The 23,892-nt window shown below is 49.7% G+C and overlaps 1 protein-coding gene across 3 annotated transcripts in view; it reads left to right on the top strand.

Moving 5' to 3' along the window:
- The first annotated feature begins 15,529 nt into the window (after nt 1-15,529).
- Nucleotides 15,530-23,892, top strand: part of NPR2 (natriuretic peptide receptor 2) — a 30,673-nt gene continuing 22,310 nt past the window's right edge. For 2 of the 3 annotated variants that reach the window (XM_063295947.1, XM_063295945.1), the window contains exon 1: nt 15,531-16,572. In XM_063295947.1, coding sequence (XP_063152017.1) covers nt 15,819-16,572 — 754 coding nt within the window. In that variant the 5' untranslated portion in view covers nt 15,531-15,818. Of the gene's footprint in view, nt 16,573-23,892 lie in introns of all 3 variants that reach the window. The other variant, XM_063295946.1, reaches the window with a different exon arrangement.

Here is a 23,892-nt window from a genome sequence, read left to right as displayed (position 1 = left end):
GAATGACAAGTTTGTGGGGTCGCCATCAAACTTCACTGAAAAGTCCTTAGCTACCCCGCCGCTCAGAGGCGCCCCAACTGGTGGACGAGCCGGGGTAACTACCACTGGAGTGGAACCACAGAGAGCCAGGGAAAAGTCCCGTGGCCGGCCCCTTCCCCTCGGAGCCGGCGATGGAGTTGGTGGAATGCTGGGACCCCCTGCTGCCCCCAGACCAGTAACGACCTTTACCAGGTCACTCACTGCGGTTGAAAGGGAGCGTAGCATGTACTCCATGGATTCAATTTTGGACTCAAGGACTCTGATCCTATCTGGCGTGGTGGAGTCCTCCAGCCCCGGCACTTCAGGTTGCTGACTCCCCGACACTTTTGTGGACTCTCTTTCGGGAGTCTGTGGGCATCGTAGTTTCCATGTGGTGCGAGACATCCCCAGCCGGGGGTCTGCCAGGGCATCCCACAGGAACTGTTGGTGTTCAGCGAGCCCATCATCCGTCGGTTCCCTCTCCTCCGGCTGGAGCTTGGATCTCTAGAATGGGGTGCGGGGTGGGATGGGAGGGGGCTCGAGTCCCTGCTCGGGAACGCCGTCTCCAAGAGCTGTCTGGTTGCCTCGCCAAACCCTGTTGACTCCTTCCCCAATTCTGCCATCGCTAACTTCTTCTCTCTCAAGAAAATTTCTTGGTAGAGACTAGCGAGGTTTGTTCGTGGAATGATTCTCAGCTTTGTGTAACGATCGCCCTATTCAAATAAAATGCTCAGACTCCAAATCTAAGTTTAAGGTCTGGTTTTATTTAGAATAAGGTGCAAACAGAGAGAAAGCTGAGAATGAGAAAAGCGCGCCTAAACTCAAACTAAATAGCTCCGTTTCCAACAACGACCCCCCCCTTTGCATACAGAACAATCCCATATTCCCAGGTGCTCCTAACGAGCTCTGCTGATCGATGGGCAAAAAGACCTTGACATTTAAGAGATAACCCAAACACATTCCTTCCTGGCACAGCCCCACACATCTCCCCGTACAAGGTTTATCAGCAGCACCCTCCCAGCCAGGAACACGCATCAACACTCTGGCATGCGAACCGTTACGATGGAGCGAACATCGCAACGGTGACCAGGACACAAACCAAGCAGCAGACTGCAAAATACAATTTCAAGTCAGGCAATCCCAAGCCTCCTCATTCCTTTGCATCTTGAAGTAATTTATATTTAACCCTTGCTTTTTTCCCCTTGCCATACAAACTCAGATATATCTTTCTGCCATTGCTTAAATGGTACATCAGTTGTCAGAATAAGCATTGTTTGAAACAAAAACATCATTCTTGGCAAAACATACATTTTTATGACAGAAATTCTCCCCAACTATGACAACTGTAATTTCTCCCATCTTAACATGTCCTTAATTTCATTCCATGTCTTAACATAATTATTCCTGGCCTTTCGGAAGGGAGTAAAAGCATGGCTATGCCACCTGGCCTGGGATAAGAGGGGGGACAGCCATTCATGGGGGCGGTTGGCCCCATGAGGGTGTCAAGATTAAGAGCTTCCCATGTTGAATTGTATATTTTATCAATCGAAGCAAATGTATATTTTATATGCTATATTTTATATTTTGTATTTGTATTTTTTATGTATTTATATGGAATTGTTTTAGTGATTTGCTACTTTTAGTAGTTGTAAGCCACCCAGGGTCATCGTGCGCGAGATGGGCAGCAGAGAAATTTAATAAATAAATAGATAACCATCACCATTTTTATATCTCCATGCATCTGTTGTTGTTTATTCGTTTAGTCGCTTCCGACTCTTCGTGACTTCATGGACCAGCCCACGCCAGAGCTTCCTGTCGGTCGTCAACATCCCCAGCTCCCCCAGGGACGAGTCCGTCACCTCTAGAATATCTCCATGCATCTACAAGCTCTAAATTGTCCATCATATTAAAAAAAAACTTTTGGTAATTTACCTTGCATCATTTTAATGTTTTTCTCAGAAGTTCTATCTTTCTGTGGACAAATTACTCCATTCCAGTCACCCATTAAACACCAACTTTCATATGGCAAATCCATTAGTTTATCTACAAGGCCTTTATAAAAAATATTACTTTAGCCTCATTTGGAGCATAAATTCCCATTATCAAAATCTTGGTTCCATGCAGAGTCGCTTCAACCCCCACATATCTGCCATAATCATCAGTCAATATCAGTTCTGGTTGTAATCGGGGGTTTATATACAAATCAACTCCATCTCTCTTTTTAAATCCTCCTGAAATAAATTCTTCACCCATTTTTGCAGATCAAATATTTTGTATCCTTTTTTTCCTAATGTGTGTTTCTTGTAAATAACTATATCTTGTTTTAGATTTTTTAAATAGTAAAATAATTTTCTTTTTTGAGGAGCATTTGCTCTATTTATATTCCATGTTAGGCATTTAAAATCCATATTTATGCCAAAACCTTAGAAAAGTCTTGTCCTCAGTTTGTTGTTGTGGTTGTTGCTTAGGGCCCTTTGTCACTTGCATTTGCATTTCTTCCAATTCCCCTTTAAACTTTTCTAGAAATTCTCTTGCTTTTTGAACTGAATTCATTCTGGACCTCTGCAGTTTAAAAGTGAAGATCACTCCTTCCAATTTATCCCACCAAAATGGTATCTTTTTCTGTTTGAACTTGTCAGTAAAAAAAAGTGTTCTTTTCATTTGTGCAGTATTCTGATCAGGATTTCTTTAAGTACAATCACATCCGCATTATTAATCTTCAGTCTGGTAGTTAAATGCTACTGCAAAACTTGAACTCTGGTCTTCTTTCTGACAAAGTGCACAAGAATATCCCTTGGTACATTTCTTAATTTTGCAAATCATGCATTAATTCTATAGGCTTTGTCAGCTTCTGCCTCCATATCATTTTCATCCCATTCCAAAAAGTTTCTTAAAGATTGAACAACCTTTTCTCTGGGGTCTTTTCCAGGATCCTCTGGAATTGCTCTCTCAAGCAGAATTATTTTCTTCTCAATTCCAGTAATGCCAAAGTCCTTTTCCATCTCTCTGTTTATTATTTCTGTTTTACTTTCTAAAATTTCCACTTTGTCATTAATTTGTTTAACATCTCCCAAAACTGTCCAGAGTCGCTTCGTGTGAGATGGGAGGTGACAAAATTTGAAAAATAAATAAATAAATAAGTCACCATATAGATTCTTCAATTTTTTCCATAACTTCTTTTATCTTTACAAACCTTCCTTCCATTCTCACTTCAGAAGCAAGCAGCTCACTTTTAACATTTGACAGATTCAGATACCTGCTTTCTCATCTCTTCAAACACGTTTTGCAATATTTCTGGAGTAGGTTGTTCTAACGATCCTCTCCTTCCCTCACCATACTTTGCAGCTTTTCTGGTAGTCGCCATTCTTTTATTTGTAATCCAAAAGTAGATACGCTAAGTTAATTACAGAAGTGGAAATGAAAGGCCAGCTTCTCCTCCCCCCGCCCCCACTTCATCTTCTCGATACCCTTAAGGCTTAGTCCAGCCTGTCTTTCCGTATTTTTAATGACACAGTCCATCCCATGTTACACTTATCACCCTGTTTTGTAAATTCCACCAATTATTTTTCCCTTTGATGCCAAACAATCAACATGCCCAGGAAGGTCTGGTCTGTTTATTTGTGTTGTTTATTCGTTTAGTCGCTTCCGACTCTTCGTGACTTCATGGACCAGCCCACGCCAGAGCTTCCTGTCGGTCGTCAACACCCCCAGCTCCCCCAGGGACAAGTCCGTCACCTCTAGAATATCATCCATCCATCTTGCCCTTGGTCGGCCCCTCTTCCTTTTGCCTTCCACTCTCCCTAGCATCAGCATCTTCTCCAGGGTGTCCTGTCTTCTCATTATGTGGCCAAAGTATTTCAGTTTTGCCTTTAATATCATTCCCTCAAGTGAGCAGTCTGGCTTTATTTCCTGGAGGATGGACTGGTTGGATCTTCTTGCAGTCCAAGGCACTCTCAGAATTTTCCTCCAACACCACAGTTCAAAAGCATCGATCTTCCTTCGCTCAGCCTTCCTTATGGTCCAGCTCTCGCTGCCATATGTTACTACAGGGAACACCATTGCTTTAACTATGCGGGCCTTTGTTGTCAGTGTGATGTCTCTGCTCTTAACTATTTTATCGAGATTTGTCATTGCTCTTCTTCCAAGGATTAAGCGTCTTCTGATTTCCTGACTGCAGTCAGCATCTGCAGTAATCTTTGCACCTAGGAATACAAAGTCTTTCACTGCTTCTACATTTTCTCCCTCTATTTGCCAGTTATCAATCAAGCTGGTTGCCATAATCTTGGTTTTTTTGAGGTTTAGCTGCAAACCAGCTTTTGCACTTTCTTCTTTCACCTTCATCATAAGGCTCCTCAGTTCCTCTTCACTTTCAGCCATCAAAGTGGTATCATCTGCATATCTGAGATTGTTAATGTTTCTTCCAGAGATTTTAACTCCAGCCTTGGATTCCTCAAGTCCAGCTTGTCGCATGATGTGTTCTGCATACAAGTTGAATAGGTAGGGTGAGAGTATACAGCCCTGCCGTACTCCTTTCCCAATCTTAAACCAGTCTGTTGTTCTGTGGTCTGTTCTTACTGTTGCTACTTGGTCGTTATACAGATTCTTCAGGAGGCATACAAGATGACTTGGTATCCCCATACCACTAAGAACTTGCCACAATTTGTTATGGTCCACACAGTCAAAGGCTTTAGAATAGTCAATAAAACAGAAATAGATGTTTTTCTGAAACTCCCTGGCTTTTTCCATTATCCAGCGGATGTTGGCAATTTGGTCTCTAGTTCCTCTGCCTTTTCTAAACCCAGCTTGTACGTCTGGCAATTCTCGCTCCATGAACTGCTGAAGTCTACCTTGCAGGATCTTGAGCATTACCTTACTGGCATGTGAAATGAGTGCCACTGTTCAATAGTTTGAACATTCTTTAGTGTTTCCCTTTTTTGGTATGGGGATATAAGTTGATTTTTTCCAGTCTGATGGCCATTCTTGTGTTTTCCAAATTTGCTGGCATATAGCATGCATTACCTTGACAGTATCATCTTGCAAGATTTTGAACAGTTCAGCTGGGATGCTGTCGTCTCCTGTTGCCTTGTTATTAGCAATGCTTCTTAAGGCCCACTCAACCTCACTCTTCAGGATGTCTGGCTCTAGCTCACTGACCACACTGTCAAAGCTATCCCCGATATTGTTATCCTTCCTATACAGGTTTTCTGTATATTCTTGCCACCTTTTCTTGATCTCTTCTTCTTCTGTTAGGTCCTTGCCATCTTTGTTTTTGATCATACCCATTTTTGCCTGGAATTTACCTCCAATGTTTCTAATTTTCTGGAAGAGGTCTCTTGTCCTTCCTATTCTATTGTCTTCTTTCACTTCCGCGCATTGCTTGTTTAAAAATAATTCCTTATCTCTTCTGGCTAACCTCTGGAATTTTGCATTTAATTGGGCATATCTCCCCCTATCACTGTTGCCTTTTGCTTTCCTTCTTTCTTGGGCTACTTCTAGTGTCTCAGCAGACAGCCATTTTGCCTTCTTGGTTTTCTCTTTCTTTGGGATGTATTTTGTTGCCGCCTCCTGAACAATGCTGCCAACTTCTGTCCAGAGTTCTTCCGGGACCCTATCTACTAAGTCCAGTCCCTTAAATCGATTCTTCACCTCCACTGCATATTCCTTAGGAATATTAGTGAGCTCATATCTAGCTGATCTGTGGGTCTTCCCTAATCTCTTTAGTCTGATCCTAAATTGTGCAAGAAGAAGTTCGTGATCTGAACTACAGTCAGCTCCAGGCCTTGTTTTTACCGACTGTACAGATGTCCGCCACCTTTGGCTGCAAAGGATGTAATCAATCTGATTTCGGTGTTGTCCATCTGGTGAAGTCCATGTATAAAGCCGTCTCTTAGGTTGTTGGAAGAGAGTGTTTGTTATGCAGAGTGAATTGTCTTGGCAAAATTCTATCAGCCTGTGTCCTGCTTCATTTTGTTCTCCCAGGCCATACTTACCTGTAATTCGAGGTGTCATTTGACTGCCCACCTTAGCATTCCAGTCTCCTGTGATGAAAATAACATCTCTTTTAGGCGTGTTGTCCAGTAGGTGCTGCAGATCCTCATAGAACTGTTCTACTTCAGCTTCTTCAGCATTTGTGGTTGGGGCGTATATTTGGATCACTGTGATGTTAGATGGCTTGCCCTGAATTCGAATTGAGATCATTCTATCATTTTTTGGGGTGTATCCAAGCACTGCTTTAGCCACTTTACTATTAATTATGAAGGCTACTCCATTTCTTCTGTGGTCCTCTTGTCCGCAGTAGTAGATCTGGTGGTCATTTGATGTGAAGTGGCCCATTCCAGTCCATTTCAGTTCACTGACGCCCAGAATGTCTATCTTTAATCTTGACATCTCACCAATAACCACATCCAATTTGCCCTGGCTCATAGATCTTACATTCCAGGTTCCGATGGTGTGTTGATCCTTAGAACATCGGATTCGCCGTTCACCATCAGCACCGTCGGCTGCTAGCCGTCCTTTCGGCTTTGAGCTAGCTGCGTCATCATGTCTGGGGCTAGTTGAGCTCATCCTCTGTTCCTCCCCAGTAGCATTTTGACCATCTTCTGACCTGGGGGTCTCATCTTCCGATGGTATACCGACATATCTCTGGTTGTACTGATCCATTTAGTTTTCACGGCAAGAATACTGAGGTGGGTTGCCATTACCTTCCCCAGGGATCGCATTTAGTCTGACCTCTCTGTCATGACCTTCCTGTCTTGGGTGGCCCTTCACGGTTTAGCTCATGGCATCATTGAGGTGCTCAAGCTCCAGCACCACGACAAGGTAACGTCCTTTGCTGAAGTCTGTTTATTTAATTAATCCCAAATAACACCAAAAGCACTTTCACCAAAATATTAATCTTTCAATCTATACAGTCCCCTTTACCTGCTTATAGCTTTCTTGGTCAAAATTTGTTAAGCTGTTTGTTGTTGTTTCAGAGTTTCTTAAAGGTGTTATTTTCCTCTTTGTTTTACTTTCAGTAATTCAGAAGGAAGGCTAAGTCACTGAGAAGTTGTTTTCTTTGTCCCGCCATTTTCAAAGATCTCTTTTCAACTGTAAATTGATTTTATCAAAAAGTGACTGAGAAAGTGAGGGTTTGGCCAAACTTAGTGTCCTTTGAAAGGCTGCGCATCGCTTGTGTGAATGTGCTGTTCCTCCCTTGTCCCCCAGCCTCCCAAGAAGACCGCAGGGCTTCCATCCTGCCATCTCCTTACAAGGAGCATCTGTCTGGGGTGGAGGTGGGTGACCTCTCGGTTTCTCCTTTATCCAAAAAGACTTTTGCGGTGCCGTCTCCGCTACTTTGGAGACGTCTAGTTTGCCATAGAACCTCACTCGAAAGCCAGGAATCGGAATTTTCCTGACACCACCCAGCGTGCTTACCTGCAAGGAGACTGCAAAACCAGGCACCCAGCTGGCCAGTAGGGAAGCCTGTATTATCTGGAAATCAGGAAAGCACCCTCCAACGATGAGGGACCCAACAGCAACCTCTAAGCTGGGAGCTGCTCTTAAAGCAGCAGCAAGAATGTATCAGTTAGTAGTCATGGTTTAGATCTAAAAAGCCAGGGGGCTGTCCTTCCCACAGAAAAATCTTAATATCAGCCTATCTAAAATCACCTAGAGCCCTCAGCATAGGAATCCCCCTCAGTTTATCAGTCTTTCTGCTTTTATTGGGTTACTCCCAAGGATTCTGTTGCATTCTCTAGCATACATCTTCACAGAACCGCAGTAATTAGCGCCAAAGATAAAATCCTAGGTGCGCACGGTAAGAAAATGGAGGAGTCTGCACTTGGTACAGCCTAACACATAGCACAGTAGAGATAAGAAATTGCTTGGTGCCCATTTTTCTAACATGCATGCTTATCTCACCATGAGTTTAACTGCATCGCAGTATGGAGTGCTTGACACCCAACTTCTAATTGGTAACCTGTTTGAAATCTGAGTCTCTTTGTTCCTGTATTTGGCGGAAGGAGGGGGTCTTTCACCTCGGGAGTGTTGTCCTTTGCGTAACTGGCCAGGCTGTGCAGGCCCTTATCAATAAACTATTTGGAGACTGAGCATTGGACTCGTGGTCTTGACGAGCAAACTGGCACAAACCTCTCTGTTACAGCAGGCAAGAAGGAAGAAGTTGCCGGGCTCCTCATGAGACTTCTCTCCAAGACTGCTCAACACATGCTTAAGCCCCCCACACCTGCTTAAATAGCCAAGTTTTCAAGCTCTCCCTGAATGCTCACAGTAAGGATGTTTCAGCACTTACCTGGAGGGGAGCTGGCTCCCCAGGCGAAAAGGCTGCATGGCCTGACAGAAATTCCCAAAGGACCACCCTCAGCGGCTCCCTCCCAAGCCATGCCAGGCGCTGTGGTCAGCAGCCCCTGGAGGCACCTCTCTGGCACCCAGCTTCTTCCACCTGCTGGGATGTGGGTGCTCCTAGCAGGTGAATGTTCAGCCCGGCTGGCGAGGCCAAGGGAGGGCAGGATTGGCTTAACCAGCAGCTGGGTCCGTGCTGGGCAGAAATGGGGCTGGGGAGCTTTCTTTGCTGGGCTGGATATTTGCCCAACACACTTATCCCATTTTCTGAGTTTGCACAATACAAAGGGCTTGCACGCTATGCCACAAAAACATGTCCCACAGCTGGTGTTTAGCAACCCTGAGATGCCTCCTGTGCTGCGAATTACACACACATGGCCAGCTGCTGCTACAAACCCAATATGTTGCAGTCATAAATCCTTAACCTCAGTAACAGAAGCACACTGCAATCTTCCTGCTTACAGAGTAAAAATGGGAAAGCTCACCTTTCAGGCGTTCAGAGAGACCAACACCCTGTCACAGGTTCTTTTTGAAATCACACCAGTTAGACTGACCCAGACTCAAGGCAGATGCAAAAGCCCTGGACCTGGAACCAGGGGGTTTATTTTATGTCTCCCTCTCATGGATGGAGGAGACTTTTTATTTTGTTAAACAAAGGTGTTTTATAGAAGTGGTGTGTAAAACTTAACTATGTACATATATATACATACAAGTGCTTCCTAGTATGCTTATACTATTCCTGTTACCTGTATACTTCATTCTACTCTATTGGTGCCACTTCTATACTCATTACCATTACAATCACCTCCAGTACTATACTCAGTACTCTGTGACATAGCACTCTGGGGCTACCTACTGTACATGGATGTTTTCTTACAGAGCCTGTTCTGTCTGTCTGTCTTTTTTCCCCCTCGCGGGATTTCTCCTACTTGTCCTGCTCTGTCATTGCTTTTAATGGCCAGCAGGTGGCGCTCTCGTACCTTTCCAAGTTGTGCTTTTCCTTGCTAGGCCTCTCCCCTTTCCTCTCCCTCTCAAGGAAAGAGGTCTTCTGGCCCTTTTCTGCAGGACTTCTCCGTTCAGGAGCTGCAGAGCCCCAAAAACCTCTCCCCTCTCCTTCTGTATCAGGGTTCTGGCTTTATGGCAATTCTGCCGGGCTGACCTGGGGAAAGGCTCAAATGGGAGGGTCGGGACAGTGCACAGGTGCCAGCTACCTACTCAGGCAGCCTGTTCTTCCACCTCCCTCTCCCCTTTCAGGAAAACAAAAACAAATCAACAGAGCCTTTGATTTCCTCCCACCCCACCCCCCACCCCCACCCCCCACCACCCACCATGGGGTTACCGGAATCGCAGTACCTTTGCCATACCAGGATAAGAAGTCAGCAGTGATGTTTTTTGGCCAGCTCAGTGTATGATATTTAATTGAGATGGCTCTAGTGTCAGATACCACCTGGTTAGATGTGAATTGCTGCCCTTCATTTGTCGCAGCCAAGTCAGCCATTGATGGTTGGTTATATTCTCAACCCCACTGATACATCCGGAGAGCATCTATTGTCCATTTTAGTGCTTATTTGTTTGTTTGTTTATCATATTTACATAGCCACCCATTTCACAGAAAAGTGACTTTGGCAGTGCACAAATAAAAAACAATCATAAAATCAAAATATTAAGACACCTGCAATTAAAAGACATCAACAATATTAACAAGATACTCAAGAAAATTGTTGTTAAAAACAACACAGCCATCTCCTTCAATTGCCATTTCCTTAAGATCCCCAAGCCTGCTGACACAGCCAGGTTTTGAGGGACTTCCTGAAGGACAAGGGCAATCTCACCTTGGGTGTGGGGGAGGGAATGATGTCCCACAGGGCGGGCCCCATGGCAGAAAAGGCCCATCTCCTGGGTCTCTCCAGATGAAACTCTTTCGCAGACGGGACCCACAGCATACCTCTTCTGCCGGACCTGATGGGAGGGGCAGGTGTAACTGGGTGGAGGCAGTCCCTCAGGTAACCAGGTCCCACACCATGGAGGGCTTTAAAGGTCAAAACCAGCACCTTGAATTGCACCTGGAAGCAAACTGGCAGCCAATGCAGCTCACAGAGCAGAGCTGTAACTTGTGTCCTTCTAGGTACACCCATAACTGAAGCGTCCGGATGCTCTTCAAGGGCAGCCCCATGCAGAGTGGGTCACAGTAGTCCATCCAGAGGTGACCAGGGCATGAGTGACCCATCTCAGTCTAGTGATTCTGGGCAGCTAACAGTACAAAATACATAAAATAACTGAAAATATGCAATGGGACCCCCCAAGATTCTGTCCAGGATCAGTACTCTTCACTGTATTATTGTTGGACTCAGACCATGGACTGAGAGTGATTTCTTGGCCAGGTCAGCTGGACGGCTGCCTGCCATCTTTCCCCAGATAGGAAGCAGGCTGTTCTCATGCAACTCTTTCAGTTTCCCTGGTGCCTCCCAGCCCTCTTCCTTTTGCTTCTGTTACACACACACGCTCCCAGGTTCGGCTTATGGTCAGTCACTCACAGACTCACAGCCTGTTGAGGCACACGGATATTGTCAGCCCCCCTGGCTTTCTGCCCGGGTTTTCCAGATAGCTGCAGCTTGAGCAGACAAGATCCACAGCCCTGGTCAACAGCCGGGAAGTAATTAGGGACACACACAAAGAACTGTCCACCAAACACTGAGGCACAACAGGTTCTTTGAAATACACAGAGACCCAGTGAATTTAAAGTAACAGCAAAACTTTACTGGTTGCAAGATACATAGCTCTTTCTCACACGCACACGCACACACACACTCATCCACACTTACCCAGTCCAACTAAGCTGCCAGGCACTAGCTAGAGGGACAGAAGCCGCCAAGTCTGGATCCAAAGAGTGGGTGGGCTTTGAGACCCCTTTTATCCCCAAAAGTCCTTGCTTTGTTGATTTCACAAATTTGGTAGCTGTAGATGGGATTGGGGGTGTGGTTCTCCATGTGCTCAGGCCCAACTTCCTTTGTCTGGTTCAGGTGACATTTTTCCTTTGTCTTCTTAACAATTTGCTTCCTTCTTATCTACCTCCCCGAAGGGATCTTTTAGACAAGTTTCCTGGCTTTTGTCCTCTCTGCCTACCTGCCTGCTCCATCTTTAGATAATGGCAGTTTCAGCAGAGTCTCACACTTCCATTCCAACAGGAGCCCACCCCCCACCCCCACCCCGCCTTGGCATGCCAGCCCTCCAGCAGCCCATGTCATTTGAGGAACTGCTAACAGGTCCCCTTCCAAGGTCGGCTGAGCAGGCTGAAGCCAGTGGGGAGGCAGCACCTTGACAAGGCGGGACCAGTGGCACATTGGCCAAGGCTTCTCTGCACCTGCACTTATGGCCTTTGTGCCCAGTGAAGAACCCCTCTGGATCTGCAGGCTGGACAGGATACCCAGCAGCTCTCGAGACAAGCTGCCACTGCCAGGGATGCTGCGGTCAAGGCAGCCATCATAACTGAGGGAGGGGGGGGGTCTTCAGGCTAGAGAAGCCAAACCGGTAAGCTGTCTGTAGATCTGGGCAGTCTTTCCTCTCTTTCCATGGGGGGCCTTGGGCCGCTCAGCTCCAGCTGGGAGGGGCTGTTCCAGGCTTGAGCTGGAGGGCAAGGGCCATGAGGGAGAGTCAGGTAGGGAATCTGCATTGGTCCCCCAGCCAGGAAGATGAGGAGAAGTCGCTGTGAGGTGCAAAGCTATCTGCATGTGGCTAGCCAAGGCCATAACCCCAGGGTCTTGGCACCTAAGACCAGCTCCTCTGCCCCCTTCCAGACAAGCCACTGTTTAAGCAGAGGGGTCTACATGGCCTTTGGAGAACCCAGAATGCTGGCCAGCCTTTGTCTGGATGGGGAATGGAGGAGGTGGCATGTGAGCAAAGGCACTTGTGTCCCAAACTGCTCCAACTGCTTCTCAGTGTGTCCAGCCAGAAGTGCAAGAGGTGAAGAGGCCTCATCATGTTTCAATCCAGGTTCCAGCTGCTTCCCCAGGACAGTAGTCACCCTTCCCCAGCAAAACTGCCCTTCTCTGCACCATTGCAGAGGCCTTTCTTCATGCACCCTCAGTTCTGGGAGATCCACTTTCACTCAGCCAAGAGACACCCCAGGCGGGATCCCCTTGACAGACGTCCTCAGGTCAAAGGGAGCAAAGGTGGGTTGGGAAGCTCCTCCGAAGGAAGGGAACAGTCGTGCAATGACATGTGACCATGGTGTTCTGGATTGCTCTGTGAGAATGGAGGATTCCCATTATCTGGACATCTAACTTTGCTAGGAGTCAGAAGCCCAAAAATTCTTGCCCTTTCCTGATGACAACTTCCTGTATCAAGAGGAGGAACAAGGGGTTTGCCATCCCACCGACAGAGAGAAGCTGAAGAAATGAAGGTGACTGGAGCCCTGGGAAAACATGGGTTATGCTAATTTGTGATACCTGGAGGAGGAGGGACCAAGGAGTCAGACCTCCAAACTAGGCATCCAAAAAGCAGATTGCAATGAACTTTGCAAAAGGGAGGTTGGACCCAGTGCTTTGACCCCACTGGAGGAGGAGGACAGGAAGTTCCACAAGCTGAGATGCTGAAGGTGCAATTGCTACAATCCCCACAAGAAGGGCAGACAGGAGGCCAGGCAGAGCTCTCTAAAATGCTGGAGAGGAAAGAATGCAAGGCCATCTCTAGAAACTGTAGGAAGTCTGTCAGAAAAGCTGAAGCTCAGAATGTGAAGAGGCTTGTGAGAGATATGAAAAGGGGCAATAACAGTTCTTGGGGTATGTTGGAAAGGAAGGATGTTGATCCAATGCAAGGTGAAAGTGGTTGAATCAGTGACAAGTGATATTCAAAACACAGAACTGCTGGAAGACTGGCGAGGTCCCAGAAGACCAGAGGAGAGCAAGTGGCATCCCCGTGTTCAAAAAGGGAAAGGAACAGGATGCAGCACTGACTCTCTAATTGTCATCTATGCTCAGCAAGTCCCTCAACAAACTATCAAGCAGTGGGGTTGTAAGCAAAGCACATTTTGCATGTTTGTAGAAGCCAGGATGGGTTTGTTACAACCAATCATGCCTGGCCGGCCTCATCTCCTTCTTTGGAAGAGTTGCTAGATCAGTGGATCGCCACTGTGTGCAGAGTCTCTTACGATATTCCCCTGGAATGGTGGAATATCTGCTGGAAGACCCCACAGTTCTGGTATCTACCCCAGCTCTTTCCCTACAAGGCTTTCTGCTCCTTCTTGCACGAGCCCACCGATGTTGCAGGACCTTTGGCGACTGATTCTCCACTGACCCAGAGGGCAGGACCAGAGTTAACTCTAAGGAAGGAGGTTCAGGCTAGACACCAGGAGGAACCCATTTATTTATTAACATTTATGAAACCTGCAGTATTTATGAGGCCTCCCGACTCCAGATGACTCTGGGCAGCAAAGAGAAGCGAACACAAGAAAGAAAACCAATCAATCAAGTGACAGAGACAGTGCTTAACACAGGAGAACCGCACAGTCCCTTACAGCCTGTGACAGTCCCAGTACCAGGATCTTAACCTAAGAAAATCTCCAGACAGTCCATTAGGAAGCTTAGAGAATTCATTTTTTAAAAATCCAATTACACAGGACAGTTTCAAAGCTCTGAATAGTGTTTTGGTGCCATAGCATTCAAAGTAATTCACTCCTTCTGACATCAACCCACTTCTCTGTCTTACAAACAAGATCTTTCTCACTCCTGATCTCCCCCTCCCAGCTCTTTAGACTTAATTAGAGTCCAAGTGTCTTATCAGCCCATCCTTGGCTCTAACGGCTTGTGAAGGAATGTGCTGAAGCATTCTCTTTGTCTGCAAAGCTGCAAAGCTGACATGGGTTTGTTCTCCCTCAGCTGATGAAGTAGCAGTGCTTTACGGCAGGCGTGCAAAGGGAGCCTGACACAGCTGTCATATCCTCCAGGAGTTGCCCCCCATCCTAGCCCAGAGCCTAAAAACTGGCCTTTCTTCAGGGTTTGTATAGAGGACGGCAGGATGGGGTCCATTCTGGCCTCTGGGGGATACTATTCCAGAGGGCAGGACAGGGGCAGAGGAGGCCCACCTCTTGGGGCCCAGCAGATGGCCCGGTTTCTGGATGGGACCCGGAGCGTCCCAGCTCTGCCTGACCACACAGGACAGGACAGGCAGCAACCATGGGAGATAGGCAGTCCCCCCAGCAGCTGGGCCCTGTCCCAGGCAGGGCCTGACAGGCAGAAACCAGCCCCTCGAACATCCTGGCCATATCAGCCATCAGCCCCCGGAACTGACTGCCGCAGGAGGCAGCGTGTCCTCCTTGATAGGAGTTCCTCAGAGAGAGGCGGGATGGGCCTCTGCAAGGGGCTGGAGGAGATGACCTCTGAGTCCATTCCAATTCTATGATTCACCCTTCCACTCTATCCAGAATATTCTGGGCACCCCATTGGCATTTTAGGAAGAACAGTGGCAAAGTGGAACAGGAAGCAGGAAGAACTTCTCAGGAGAAAGAGCTGTGGAACAGACTCCAGGGAGCAGACGGATGCTCTTTCCCTGGTGATGTGCAGGCAGAGGGGCTGCTGTGGAGGTAGCTGGGCCGGTGGTAGACTAGACTAGAAGATCCTCAAGGGCTTCCAGTCCGCACATTCTGTGATTCTGTGACCCCCAGAGGATGTGGGGAAGGCTCCCTTGCCTGTATGGTGGGGCTGAACCTAATGCCAGCAAGGTGGGCCACAAAGGAACAGGGCTCGGGTGGGGAAGTGGCCCCACTTTGCAAAGGCTGCTGAGGGGCTTCTGCACTGCAACAGCAAAGTCCTGATTTGGGCCTGACAGCTTCTGATGGCTGCAGCTGATTGGGTTGACAACCATCCTTTGCCCAGTTGGCTTTTTTGGGGAAGGCTGGGCACTACCATACCTGGATCCCAGGCACTGCCCTCTGTTGAAAGGCCACAGTGTGGCTGCCAGCGTTCTTCAGAGGCCTGTAGAGCACAGAACCAAATTCAGCCCTTTCCCTGGATCTAATGGAGGGGCGCAGAGTGCACCAGTTTGCCTATAGTACTCATCTCCTCCCCCTTCCATGAACCGGGGCCTGTTACCCATCCCGGGCCTGCAACCCTCTCAAGCACCCAAGCCTTCCAGGAGTCGGGGAACGCCGACCGACTCTCCGCCGCAGAACGAGGGCCGGCCGAGACGGAGGCCAAAAGGAAAGGCGCCGCGGACGGCCCGCCTAGCCCGGGGCTGCCGGTGCCCGCGGAAGCCGCGGGAGGCACCAGGGGGCGCTGCCTGCCCACCTCCTTGCGCGGGCAGCGCATCCGGAGGGAGGCGCGGGTGGGCAGCTGGGGCGGCCTCTCCAGAGGGAGTGCAGGGCGGCCCGCCCCGCAGAGGGATCCGGCGGCGGTCGGTGAGGAGCCGTGCCGCGCCGAGCGAGCGAGCGAGCGAACGCATTCCTTCAGCCGCTGCCGGCCACCCGCATGGCCTCGCCCCTGCTGCTGCTGCTGCTGCTGCCCGCCTTGGCGAGTCTCTCGCCGTGCGCAGCCCCGCCGCCCAGCCCGGCCGGAGCCAACGGCAGCGCACCGGCCCCGGCCGTCCTGACAGTGGCCATGGTGCTGCCCGAGCACAACCCCAACTACCCCTGGGCGCTGCCGCGCGTGGGCCCCGCCGTGGACCTGGCCTTGGAGGCGCTGGAGCCTGTGCTGCGGGCCGCCGGGCTGGCGGTGAAGAAGGTGTTCGCCACGTCCGAGCTGAACGGCGCCTGCTCCGAGTCGGTGGCGCCGCTCAAGGCCGTGGACCTGAAGCTTTACGACAACCCGGACGTGCTGCTGGGCCCGGGCTGCGTCTACCCGGCGGCCGCCGTGGGGCGCTTCGCCTCGCACTGGAGCCTGCCGCTGCTCACCGCCGGCGCCGTGGCCGCGGACTTCAGCCGCAAGCAGGAGCACTTCAGCACGCTGGTGCGCGTCGGTCCGTCCGCCCCCAAGCTGGGCGCCTTCGTGGCCCACCTCCACGGGCACTTCAACTGGAGCTCCCGCGCCGCCCTGATCTACGTGGACCGCAAGACCGACGACCGCCCCTTCTACTTCACCATCGAGGGCGTCTACGAGGAGCTGCGCCACGCCAGCCTGGCCGTCGGTTACCATATCTACGCTCCCCGCGACAACGGCAGCGCCGCCGGCGACGAAGCCGGAGGCCCGGACGCGGCCGTCCAATTCATCCGAGCTAATGGGCGAGGTGAGTCCCGGGACGGAAGGCGGGGTGGGGGTGGGGGACACCGGCGGCGACAACTTCCCCAGCCCCCGCGCTCGGAGCGCAGAACGATGGCGGCCGGGGATCCTGATTCCTCCTCCTCTGGAGAGCTGGAGCTAGCTCCCCGCCGCAGGGTTGGCTGGGGAGGGGCGTCAGTCCCTCCCTGCCGAAAGCCCGAACCTGCCTCCGACGGGGCTCGGGAGGCTCGGGACGGGGGCGCCAGCAGTGCAGGGGCTGCGGCGCGGGCCGGGGCCGGGGCCGGGGAGGGGCCGGGGCCGCCAGGAGCCGGATGGGGCCAACTTTTCCATGTGCGTCGCCGCCCGGCCCCGGGGGCACTTATCGATCCGCCGGCCTGCTGCAGCTGCGCCCCTCCATCTTGGCGGCTGCTGATGGAGCTGCTGTGTCATTGGGGCGGGCAGGAAGCCCGCCCGGGACGGCCCGATGGAAAACCTGGCCGCCGCGGCCGGCCGGCCGGCCCGCCCGCCCCCGTCTTTCCGGGAGGAGGAGCGGACGGGCTCGTCCGCCGGAGGACCTCGAGCCCAGTCCGGCGGGCCACCAGGACGGCCACCGGAAGGGCCACCGGGACGTGGTGGCGACGTCGGAGTCCCCGGAGGCCGGGTGGCCGTAGGGTCCCTTGGGGCTGCCAGCTGGCAAGCCGCCCGCGGGCGTAGACTCTGAGGCGTCGGGGATAAAACACCCCCTGAAAGGCTGGGGGGTGGGCAGGGAGGCACAGTTGGTGGCCCCTATGGCTCCAGAGAGCTTGGGGGGGGCAGTCAGACTGGAACATAGGCACACTCCTCCATCAGAAGCAGGAATCCCCGACAAAGCTGGATTGGGCCCACAATGACAAGTGGGGGCTGGACCCACGGAAGGTTGCCCAGCCCAGAAATGATGGCAGAGTGCACTGTGGAAGCCCTTGGCAGGAAAGAGGCTGGGGAATCAGAGGATGTGGAATTGCTGGGGGTGGGGAATAATAATTGGGGGAGATGGGCAGTAATTAAATTTAAATAACAAATTAATTAATTAATTAATTTTAAAAAACATTGCTAGGATTGGCTTCTGTACCAGGGTGAATCTCATCCGCCCTTGCACTGTGATGAGAATGCCGGGAAGGGCAAGACCACTCAGTAAAGAACACGAGACAGGAGAGAGGAATGGAACTGTTCAATTCAGTTTCCTGGAGCATCCTTCATCCAGCTGAAGCCTTGCAAATCCTTGCTTCCCCATGTCCATCTACCACTCTGTGGACAGACTTCTGTGCCTTGCACTTCTGGCTCTGCTCTTTTTTCTAGATTTCATCAGCTCCAGCCAGCCACAACTCTCTTGAGCCGTTCACTTGGTCTTCCTGGATTTGTTTGGAAATTTCGTCCTCTTGACGATACAACCCTTTCATATGGGTTGTATTTAATCCACATTCCTCTAGCAGTGCCCTTTTGTTCACTGTCTTCTTTCCCACACATACTTTTTAACCTCCACTGCCTTCACCTGACTTGCACAATTCCCCTGACATAGAGGAAGTCCTCGCTTAACAACCACAATTGGGACTGGAATTTTGGTTGCTAAAGTGGTCATTAAGTGAATCTAACCCAATTTTACGACCTTTTTTGTGGCAGATGTTAAGCAAATTACCATGGGCATTAAGCGAACCACATGGTTGTTAAATGAATCACATGGCTCCCCACTGCTTTTGCTTGCCAGAAGCCAGCTGGAAAGGTTGAAAATGGTGATCACATGACCACGGGATGCTGCTTTGGTCATAAATGCAAACCGGTTGCCAAGTGCTCAAATCATGATCACATGACCATGGGGGCACTGTGATGGTTGTAAGTGTGAGGACCGGTCGTAATCAGTTTTTTCAGCATCACTGTAAATCTGAACCATCACTAAACAAATAGTTGTTAAGCAAGGACTACCTGTACCCAACTTTCACTTCCAAATCTTCACTTCCAGACCAAGTGGGCAATCATTTCTGCTTCTTTCAACAGACCATGTAACACCTACTGCCTTTCTACTAGCATTTGCACATCTTAAAATTACTTTGTCCATTTTCCATCTTTACTAAAACTTTACCAAGGTACACAAATTCATCTACTTGCTGTAGTTTTTCGGCATTCATATATAATGTACAGCTGTTCACCCATTTTTTCCTGTCAAATAATTACCTTGGTCTTTGATATGTAAGTGTTCAGGTCCACAGTTCTTGTTGCATCATACAAATATAACATTTACTGCTAATTTTCACCCCAAAATATGGCATCATCTGCAAACAAAAGTACATTATGTCCCCAATTGAATGTACCAACATTTTACAACATCACAAGTGTTTGTCCCTAAGTACATTAAACAACCAAGGGGACATAACACATTTTCGTCTTCCTGCCTGCTTAATGTTGAATCATTTGCTAAGTCATTTTTTACTCTGTTTACTCCCATCAGATATCTCATTCAGCAATCAACCTTCAACTCTGCATTTGCATAAGGCAACCCATAACTTTAACATTGCAACCAAATACCCTTCTTCCCATTCCCCACTAGCATCACACCCCTTTGTTACCCTGTAACACAGGTCTTTTCACTGTAATCCAAGCAATTTCCACCCCCACTTTCCTTACATCCAACCTCCATTTATTTGGTTGGGAGAATATATCTTCCAACAGTTTTTCTTCTGGCGGCTGTTCCAGCGTGTCTACTACTTTCCACGTTAGTTTTCCCAAGATCCGTTCCTGACACTACAAAGAATGGGTTGTCCCACATTCATAACCTCTCACTGCCCTTCTATCCTTCACTAATTCTTTCAGTCTTCCATCAAAAACTCTAGAATCCATTGTGCTTTCAGACTTCTCTTCATTTGGCTGCCATGTACACAGATGAGCAGATATGTGCTTGAACTCCCTGTCTGAAACAAACAGCCCTTTCCCAACAGATGCTCACCAAACAGTCACCATCCTCGTTCATTCTTGGGTCTCCAAATGGCCCCCGCCCCTTTTCAGAATTTTCTTTTGCCTCGTCCCCACCCATCCATTCAAGTCATCTAGGAGAAAATTCTTTCCCCTGGATCAGATTCATGTAGGATGTTGCTCAATTTTTTCCCAGAATGAATTTCAGGTATTCAGTGATCAGTATGCACTGAAGCGTAACCATAACCATCTTAAGGATTCCTATTTTAATACATACCTGCAACATACATGACATCACTTCCTACTTTCTGACATGTTTTAGCCCTTTCAATTCCCTGCATATATTCATTTACTTCACAAGCTTCATTCAGACGTATTGCACCCTTCTCCTTCCTCATAGTTTCACGGACCCCCATTTCTATTTTCTTTCTTTGATATCATGGTTAATTCATGCTCTTTACCATCTACTCCCCTTATATTCCAAGTCTCTTGTCTTCCATATGCTTGTTACACCAGGGTCATCACCAGATGGTTCCATAAATATTGACTTCTGCTGCCCATCCTAGCTTCGGTCAGCCAGGCTTTTACATGGCACTTGTTAGTAATATACAGAAGGTGTAGGCTGGGCTACCAGCCTTAGTTGCACCCAGACCCCAGGCCATCATTTTGTCCAGTGTCACAAGCCTGCTTTTACCCCACGCACGCTCAAGTTATCCTAGGCAACCCAGGATCACTTTCCTCAGGGATGGGTGGCTATGCAAATGTGATAGATAAATAAATCAGTCTCTAACAAGAGACCACCTTACAAGCCAACATATTGTTCCAGTAGAAGAGAATCTCTGTAGCTCAGGGTTGAACTGCAGAGTCCTTGGGGCTCTCTGAGCACCAAGCACCTGAGCACCAAGCTCAGAGAGCCCCAAGGACTCCACAACATATTGTTGCCTGTATCTTAGCAGTTTGGAGGAAAATGCAGTTAAACTAAACTATACCAGATTGAAGCGGCCAACAGAAAGTAAAATTTGAGGAGATCCAGGAAATGACAGCTTAGCTTGACATCTCAGTCAGTTAAAGTCAGGGGAAGCATCCAGTACAGAACAAACAAGCAAGTGGAAAAAGGCTTCCTAAGGAATTGGCTGAGACTGCCTTGCACACTACGTGTTTAACCCAGTTTCTGAATTATCTCATTGTCTGGGTTGGCACAATACACTGAACCATAAATGGATTAGGCTGGGCTCATGTGCCACAACTAAGTCATGCCACTTCACAAAGCACTCAAGGAGAGAACGAAACAAGCTTAGCACAGGGTGCAAAGGCAGCTCCCAGCCTTTCACTGACTGGGCTAAGTGTGAAGTGGCCTTGTCCTCTCCGCCTGTGGCTTGGGGGACCTGGCTCCAGGCTTCCTTTGGCTTGGCCTGGCCTGGCCAGGGAGCAGACTGTAGGGGGAGAATGGCCTCTCCTCACCGTGGCGTTACGTCAAAGCCAGGCCCTCCCGAGGCCGACGGGGTTTGAACCTGCTCACGAATCCCTGGGAGCTGCAAGCAAGCAGTGAACTGAACTGGCTGGCAGCCCCAAATTATTTAGGGACGACAAACCAAACTGGGAGAGCTGGCTGTGACTGGCCGGGAAAGGCCTTTTGGAATCAGAGGGGAGTGTTAATGGAAACAGTGACCCAGTGTGTGGCTGTGGCGAAGAGACAACGCTGCCAACATCACACTGGGCTTTTATGCGATGCGTGGGGTGCCCTTGGAAGGCTGTGTGCAGTGCTGCTCCTCAGACAGCTGGAGAAACGCAGAAAGGCAAGGCCAGGAGCGACTAATTCCAGCAAGAAGTGGGGCCGCGGTTGGGGCTTCGGGGTCAGACAGAAGCTGAGAACGGGGTTCTGCCAACTCCTGGAGGAGGGGGATGAGGGACTTGTATTGCTGCTCAAAATGTCACAAACCGTGGTGGGGGGCGGGCAGTAATAGCAAAGACACGGGTGGGCAGGGCTGAACTCTGCAAGATGCCTTGGAAATGGCTTTCCCAAGGGGTCAGAGGAAGTCATGGTCCTCAAAGGCTCCTAGCTGCAGCTGCAGGGGTGCCCTGGCAGCCCTCCTTCACACTGCTGGCCTGATCCAGCCCTCTCCCTGCCCATTTCACCCAGGGAGCTGAGAACTTCTGGGGTGTCTGGCTCCTTGAGGATCAGCTGGAATGCTTGGTGTCTCCTGGGCTGGGAGCTGCTGAGCACCAAGACACTCACAACAGCAGCCACTCCCCCCCCCCACAGCCGCCTCCCATCTTCCAAATGGAGTGGGGGAGAAAGAGGACACGGTCTGGGAGCTGCCACACGCCCCTCTCTTCACTCTGCAAGCAGAACCCAGACTGAGGGCTGCGGGCCACGAGCTGGGCAGGAGCAGGCGGTGGGACCCTGACACCCCTTCCCAGCCACTAAGAGGGAGAGGGAGAGGGAGAGGGAGGCCGCAATTGTGCCTTTCAGCTCTGGGGTTCTTGTTTTGTGCCTTGGCTGAGGCACGGCTAGGCAGAATGGGGAATGGCCAACTGGAGCCCGTTCAGGGGAGGGCTACCCAGATGGAGAAGGGTCTAGAAACCGAGGCCCAAGAGGAACAGTTGAAGAATTCAGCCTGCAGAAGTGGGGATGGAAGGGGGCCTGATGGCGCTTCCTATATCTGAAGCGTTCTCACAAAGAAGAGGGAGAGGGCATATTCTCTATTGCCCAGAGGATAGACTGCACCAGAACCAGTGGGTTAAAACTACAAGGAAGAAGGTTCAAGCTAAACATCAGGAGGAACATACCAGGGGTTAGTAGCCAGGGGAACAGGCTGCCACATGATGTGGTGAGTTCTCCTTCATTAGGGGTCTTCAAACAGAGACTGGATGATGGTCATCTGTCAGATACACTCTGCTGGATCCTGACTGAGCAGTGGTTGGACCAGATGATCTCCAACTTGATGGTTCCAATCGAGGCAAATATTTGTAGCTCAGGGTTGAACTGTGGAGTCCTTGGTGCTCTCTGAGCCTGGTCGTTTTCTTGCAGACATTTCATTGCCAGGCTAGGCAACAGCTTCAGTGCGAAGAGGGAGAGGGCCTTGCTCTCAGTTTATACACCATGGCTTGCCCTGCTTGTGTTGTTCTCTACCAACCCAAGCAGGGCAAGCCACAGTATATAAACTGAGAGCAAGGCCCACTCCCTCTTTTCACTGAAGCTGTTGCCTAGCCTTGAAGGTTCCATTTCTGAGTTCTTCTAGGCAGTCTTTCAAGCAGCTGAGGTCAGGCATCGGAGCCCTTTCAGGCCCTGAAACTGAATCTCAGAGCTGAGAATTTGTCAGTAGAACAGCAGCTGAGCTTCCTTCAGGCCAACAGGGCTGCCTCTGGCACAGGAGTTACGGCAGGGGAGCAGAGCGACATTGGGTGGCCCAAGATAAGAATGGTAGCCCCGCCCCACCCCCGGCCCTGTGGAAGTGCTCTGAGGCACAAAAAGGTGGCCCAAAAGAGTTTATGGGAAAGACTAGCCTTGTAGGACCAGGCGGGAAGCAGGGGTAGGAATCCTGGACCCCAAGTTCCAGGCATTACAACAAATGGCTGAAGAGGGCTTTGAAGTTTTTCATTGATCTGTAACTACACAGGGTTCTTTCTCTTAAAGGAGGTGACAAAAGATTTACAGGCAGGTGAACAATTTATTATGTTGGTTTATACGCATTACATCACCTTTTCCTGCATACCTTATTAGGAACAAACAATGGTTGATTTAGGATAACATCCTTGTCCCTCCGTGACCACCCCTTATTACATCTGACTTGCCTCTTTCCCTGGGAATTTGTACAGTCGGGACCAAGGGGGCTTGTTTCCAACACTTCCACAGCCTGTGCTCCTTATTGCTGGTCTCCTTCTCTGCCAGCACAGCTTCTCTGCTGTTGTGATGGCTTCTAGCTTATTCTGCTATGCACCTTAAGGATGGCGTTGGTTACGTCTGCTAATGTTTACCGACTTAGGGGTCCTGCAGCGGCTAGCCTGGTTCAGCCCAGCCCACAGCTGCAACAAGGGCAGCCAGCCTGGCCACAAGCTTTTCCCAGACACATGATCTGCACAAGGGCAACCAAGATGGCCTAGTGGGGATGGTGCGATGGAGCCACCCGGCCTTGTCACTCTAGCAAGAACTCCCTTCCCAGACGAAGCTGGCTGGCTTCGTGCGTTCAGATGTCAGGGCTTAGAGATCCCCTAAGATGGCCCTCTCTGGGGCAGCCATTCAAAGTTCCTGGCTTCCATCCAGATCCCCTGTGGCTCAGACTTGACCTCTCGCCCTTCCTCCTGACAGCCATTTGACTCCCCCCCCCAACTGCTGTTCTGGCAGGCGCCTGGCTTGCTTTTCCTAAGATCTCTCTAATTGCGAGAGAGGCTGGCTGGCTCTCAGCCT

The sequence above is a fragment of the Candoia aspera genome, chromosome 2, assembly GCF_035149785.1.
Source record: "Candoia aspera isolate rCanAsp1 chromosome 2, rCanAsp1.hap2, whole genome shotgun sequence".
Classification (NCBI taxonomy): domain Eukaryota; kingdom Metazoa; phylum Chordata; class Lepidosauria; order Squamata; family Boidae; genus Candoia; species Candoia aspera.
The sequence above is the reverse complement of the archived record's forward strand: the minus strand, read 5'-3'. Positions and strand labels throughout refer to the sequence as shown.